Source organism: Polyodon spathula, chromosome 20, assembly GCF_017654505.1.
Source record: "Polyodon spathula isolate WHYD16114869_AA chromosome 20, ASM1765450v1, whole genome shotgun sequence".
Taxonomy (NCBI): Eukaryota; Metazoa; Chordata; class Actinopteri; order Acipenseriformes; family Polyodontidae; genus Polyodon; species Polyodon spathula.
In genome coordinates, this window is record NC_054553.1 from 6,625,554 (window position 1) to 6,631,894 (window position 6,341).

General features: G+C 38.5%; 1 protein-coding gene across 1 annotated transcript; it reads left to right on the forward strand.

Moving 5' to 3' along the window:
* Positions 1-2,881: 2,881 nt before the first annotated feature.
* On the forward strand, positions 2,882-4,907 carry LOC121295844 (syntaxin-1A-like). The gene has a single exon (XM_041220939.1). It carries the CDS (start codon positions 2,956-2,958, stop codon positions 3,838-3,840), a length of 885 nt encoding a protein of 294 aa, XP_041076873.1. The 5' UTR covers positions 2,882-2,955; the 3' UTR covers positions 3,841-4,907.
* The last annotated feature ends 1,434 nt before the right edge of the window (positions 4,908-6,341 follow it).

Sequence of the window (6,341 nt, forward strand, 5' to 3'; positions counted from 1 at the left end):
TAAGTATTTTGTAACCAAGGACTCTTCACTTGGATTTCTATTTTACATTTCTTCCAGTGTTGTAAAATACTCCAGTTGTGGCTTATCCTAGGGGCATATGGTTTTATCAAATCTAAATTAAATTATTCTTACATTTTATGAGCAACTTAAATCTTTCTTCATTGTACAAGAATCTTGAAATTCCTCAAATTAGTAAACTTTATTAACAAGTGAGTTAACTTGCACAATCCAAACTAACAATTGTGTATATAAAAAAAAAAAAAAAAAACAGCCGTCTAACAGTGCAAACAGCAGTCTAATCCTCTGTCAGACTATTTCCTCGATGGCTAATTCCCTTCACCTCTGGGTGTGACCTTAAAGCTCCAGTTGCCTAGTAACGTTTTGTTTTTATTTGTTTTCTTCTTGTGCTTGACCTTGCTCGGATCACCTATTCTGTTATGGTAGCCCTAAAATTAAACAAACAAACAAAAAGAACAATGGAACATCTTTTCATTATGTTTACTTGAATCTTGAGAGTGCTGAAGAGACAGAGAGTGCTGAGGGAGAGAACTTAACAAAAGGAATGTTCTGTAATTCTCCAACTGTGGCCCCTAGTATTCTTCTTTGTCTCCCGAACCATCTTCTTCACTGTGCGTGGGGGCAAGTTGCACTTGCGTCCTCTACCAGGCAGATTTACCACTGTTCCACTGGTTTTGAACTTCTTAATTATTGCCCTAATAGTGGTAAGTGGTATATTTAGGTTTTTAGCTATTTTTTGTACCCATTGCCTGATTTATGGAGGTCAACAACCATTTGTCTCTTTTTATTTGTGAGTTCTTTGTCTTTCCCCATGGTGATAGATGACAAATGGATTTTACATGCGTGTTACCTCATTTTTATACTCCAGTGAAACAGGAAGCCATGGAAGGCCACAATACAGTTCCTTAAAACTGAGATGTACTTAAAGTAGAATGTTAATGCAGATTTAATTTAGTTTGATTTTATTTACAAGTATCTTTAGGGGTGCCAATAATTTTGACACCTATCTTTTTGAGAAAAAAAATAATTGTTAAAAATAAACGTTTTCTCTGAGCAATTGTATTAGTATAAAAGAATATAGTTTTCCCATATTTCTGAGCATAAAATATAGCCCATTACCTGTGTTTATTTTATACAGCCTTTTTTTACAGCCCTTTATCAAGGGTGCCAATAATTTTAGAGGTGACTATAATTAAAATATATATAATGTGTGTGTGTGTGTGAAGGATATTTACATGTAATAGTTCAGTAGCAATAGCCAGTGTATTGAATTTGCTGCCCATTTCTTGTCCTCAGATTGGAAAGTGTTGTAATTGTGCTGGTGTTAACACTGCCCTTTCACGATTTCGTTCCCTCAAATGAATGCTTGTGCACAATTATATTTACTTTCCCATTCTCTTTCCTCTAAATTCAGTCACCTCAAGCTGTTACACAGGTCTATTGTATTACCAGGTGGCGGTTGTTTCTGCTGTTTTCAAACCTGTGCGTATAGAACACCTGTCAAGATTCAGGTAATTGTGGTTGCAGTAAAGCAAACAGTTTCAATTTTCAGTAACTGTATTTGCAGATAACCTCTTAAAAATCTGCTAAGTATTCAAAGCACACTGTTTGGAGAGGCTGATAAAGGTGTACTGGCTCTTATGAAAATCCCTTTGTTGTCTACTTCAAATGATTTTTAAGAGTGTAGGTCATTCCTATTATCGTTCTAAAGGTACTGTGGAGAAGCCCTCTCATTTCACATTGGTTGAGTTTGTATCTGGGCTTAAAGAGATACTTGGTATGGCTGTGGAATGTATTTATATTAACATTGGTATGTCTATTATGGTTCAGTCATCACATCCTGTTGTGTCCTCAATATAATGTCCAGTTCCATAGGGGGTACCCATTAACCTGTCCATTGCACCACTCTGTCCCTAGTGGAAGTACAAACATCAATAATCCATGTTCTTTTTTTTTTCCTCCGCAAGAAGCAAAGTGTTGCAGGGAACAGGTTCAATAGTTACACACTTGAGTACACATGACGGTACTCAGGCTGTAAGCATTTCCAATGCAATTCATTCTCAAACCTTTGAAATTCAGTAAGCATCAAGCTTGCTCAATTTGCAGATTAGTCCAACAATGTGGAGCATTGGCCTGCTCAGTTATGTTTTACCAGTATTAAAACATAAACACATAAAATACTACAACTAAAGGGAGCAGTGGACATTTAACTGACACTGTAAAGATAGGAGAATGTTTCTACATCTGTTATGTCAATTTTCGAAAGTGAAAGTGTTTACTGTAATTTCCTGTTAGAGAATTCTTTCTATTATAAATTAAAGTTGACAAATACTTTTTTTTTTTTACTTTCTTGAATGATTTCTAGCTTAATATTTCTTCTTCTTCTTCTTCTTCTTCTTCTTCTTCTCTGATTTAACAATAAAATATTAAATTTATTTTTAAATAAAAATAAATTTGGAGATGTCCCCAGACTTCTTAATCTTTTAACTACAACCTGATGTCAGTGCATTCATTTACTCTGACCAATACCGATGGACTTTACTGAAATTTTTTACAAAAAAATTCCAGAGAGGACGTAGGACTGCACAATGAACTGTTATATATATATATATATATATATATATATATATATATATATTTTTTTAAGCAAGGAAATTTGTGAGAAACATTTATGGGATTAGAATAGCTGCAACTCTAGCTGTTCCCAACCTATGCTAAAAGGTCATGTGACACTGAAAGCAAACAGTCTACGTGTTTTGCAGGCTCTGTCAATATTTGTCTGGCTTTGGATAGAGAGCAGCAAGTAGCTTGTGATGACATAGGGGGTGGAGCACATACATCCTGATGCTGTTCTAAGAGAAAATCCAGTTGAACAGATTCCTTCACTGCCTCTCCTGCAAAAACAAGATCCAGGGAGAGCGCTCATTAAACTAGGAGATGAAGGATCGGCTGGAGGAGCTGAAGAACCTGAGGGAGGATGATGAAGGCTTTCCAGATGACGACTTCCCGGGCTACGATAACCCCTCTTTCCATGAAGAAGAGGCGAAGGAAATGGAGGAATTCTTCAGGACGGTCTCGAATCTTGCAGCAGAACTGGATGGGCTTGAAGATATTTCGGAGGACATTGCCAAGAAGCAGGCGCAGGTCCTGTGCAGCACTGCAATGGAGACCATCAGTGCTGAGAAGAAGCTGCTGGGGGACTTAAAGAATGAGTTCACTGTCCAGGCCAAGGGGATCCAAGCCAATCTGGGCCAAATGAAGGAGGCTTCCCCCTTCCAAGGGATGTGTGCCGAGGGACGGATCCGACAGTGTCAGTTCAACGTCCTGGCACAGCGCCACAAGGAGATCATGGTCTGCCATTTTACCAAGGAGATGGAATACGTTGGCCGGCTGAAGGAGCAGATTAAGAGGCAGACTGAGCTGGCCGGGCTGGAGCTGGCTGAGGAGGATCTCCAGATGCTGGTGGAGAGCCCTTCAGCACCTCAGATCGTGGGCTCTGACATCCACGTCCTGGCAGCCCAGAAACACTTGGCCCTGGCCCATGAACGCCACCAGCAGCTGTTGGTCCTGGAAGCCCAAATCTCAGAGCTCCACGAGCTCTTCTTCCACCTGGAAGTACTAGTGTCAGAGCAACAGGGCATGGTGGACAACATCGAGCACAACGTCATTCAGGCCATAGACTACATCAGCCAGTCCAACGAGCAGGTGAAGAAGGCACTCAAGTACCAGAGACAGTCCCGCATCGGTGCAGTCTTCTCGGCCGTGCTGGGGATGTGTGCCTGCTGTGCTTGTCTCTCTTGTGTGTCCAAGGTGGTGCCTTGAACCAGCTGAAACAATGTAGATAATAGCTTTTTGTAGGAAAAGCTTTTAATTTATTATTTTTAGGGTGAGGCAGGAGGTCCTTCTTGGCAACCTTGCTTTTCTCCTACCTTCCACATTAAACTCTTCCTGTATCTCGGCAGGCTGCTGATGACAACAGCTGATAAAGATTCCCCAAAACAGTTCTTGCTCACTGTGACCTAACCGGAAACCGCTGTTATAACTCAAGCTTCTTGTTTTGTACTGACAAGACGTAGTGGATAATTTCTCCCACTATACTGCAGGAAGGTACAGGTGACAATCCTGTGATATGATCACTATGGTTATTCTTTAAAGTGACGTGGGACTAAAATGCAAGGGGGACTAAAGCCAAATGCCTCCAGCTCACAATGATTGATTCCTAATGGCCCATGGAGAAACCCTGTTCCCCTGTACTACTTAAGTGAAGAGTTTTAAGGAGACTGCAGTGCAGTGAAAGGAAATAATGATGATGGGCAATCTACTTACACAACTTAAACAACTGTGACAAGACGTTTGCTGCTGTTGGTGTGGGACTGCCTCTGTTTCTTTCACTGGTTACAGAAGCAGAGCAGAGGTATTTATTGACATTCGCAGAAATTATATTAATTCCTAATTTGGGGAATGGGATCTGGGCTCAAGTCAACCTATCGTATCATAAAAAAGGTATTTTCTAAGATTAAGATGTGTTGTACTGTGACACGTGTTAGAAACGCTGTGCTGGGAGTATCGCTTTGAAAGATCTCAGATGGAGGAATTAGCAAGCAGCCTGCTTTGTGTTCACACTACTTTTAAGAATAAAGGACTTTTTGCAGAAGAACTTTTATATATAAGCGTCTTTGAAGGGTAAGGCATAAACAGAGGGGTCTGGGTTTTCATTAACAAACTGTTTTTACAAAGCAAACGGAAAATGACACTTGAAGCTACTTTTCTTGTGTGCAACTTTTGGTTGTTTCCAAAACAAACAGCAAACTTTTTACTCTAGTTGACAAACATTTTAATAAGTTTAAGTTTTGAATAAAGCTTTCAACTTCCTTTTCAGCGTCTCCATATCTTTGGTGACCAGATGCAAGTAATACTGTTTGTCATTATTTATAGGCATAATAAACTAGCTGCCAAAGTAAATATTCCTGAGTTTTTATTGGGATATTCTAAAGATACATAAACCTTTGTCATTTTTTTTTATGTATTATGTTTAGGAGATTTTTTGGATTAAGCTAACACAAATGTCTTGTTGGGAAGAAAAAAAAAGTGCCACAACCTCTGACATGTTTCTTGCTTTTGAGTGCATAGTTCTCCTAGTCGTTGTTTCTGTATCCTTGTTTGGCTAAGGTGTTTCCAGACCAAGTGTGGGTGACCAATTTATCAAGGTCTGTACAACAAATTGAAATTTGCACTATTTTCGTGAAAGGAAATCAAACTGATAGTCTCAAAACAAGTTACAGATAACGTGGAATGTTAAGTTAAGGACACAAGTGTGCCTAAGTTGTTGTTACTAGTTTTATTTTATTTGAAAAAAGAAAAATGATTTGAAATGTGCCTTAATAAATTATGCCATATTTAGGCAATTTGGTGAGAAGTTAGAATTAGGAGGATCTTTTGTCAACAAACAGAATTGTAACACGGAAATCATAATCTACCCACAACACAGTCAGAAACCTTTTATTTGTGATTATTAGGATCTCAGAATCTCTAGAAAATTGGGTTTAGTTACATCTATACCTTTGGCAATTAATCTGTTCCTGTTGCAATATCTAGCTATACCAGGAGGTGGCACTAGTTGCTTTTTTTAAAGACAGGAACAGTGTTTGGCCTTTTAATTGATCTTTTTATGTATTCTTTTTTGTTTCAGGAAGGACTTTTCTGATGCATTACTGAAGCTGAAGCTGTACTTCTCATTTACCGAGCTAGAGGGCAGCATTCAGACAGGATTAGCATGCTGATAGAGGAGCTGGGCTTGCCACCTGTAGCTCATGGTTTCCTTACAGCAGGAGGCAAATGCATGCCGCATCTACACATAAACCTAAGCTTAAATCACAACTGGCTCTCCAATTCCTGAGTCACAATCAAAGAGGCAAGACTGCAAGACTTGATAATAGTACTGATTACTGATAACACTATGTAACCACAATTTGTGTTCCTGGGTAGTAAGTGTTATTTCCTAATTGCTTATGCCTCAAAAGTATAGAAAATGGCTAATATTCCCCAAAAACTTTGCTTTTGTGACCAGGACAGTGCTATTTCAAAATATCACTATTTCCAATGGGAAAACAGGCAAATGTGTGTCTTTTCGTTCACATAAAGTCAGAAAAAAACAACATATGAATCCAAATTAACATGTATTTATACTAAAGTAATACAAAAATGACTACAAAAGATTTAGAAGTGAGTAGTTTTACGAGATTTACGATTATACTGTAAATACAGTGATTTATGATTATACTGTAAATGGGGAAGCCATTTTCTATACTTTTGAGGCATAAGCA

Coding starts and splice junctions, on each gene's coding strand:
- LOC121295844 (XM_041220939.1), top strand. CDS start 2,956: ATGAAGGATCGGCTGGAGGAGCTGAAGAACCTGAGGGAGGATGATGAA.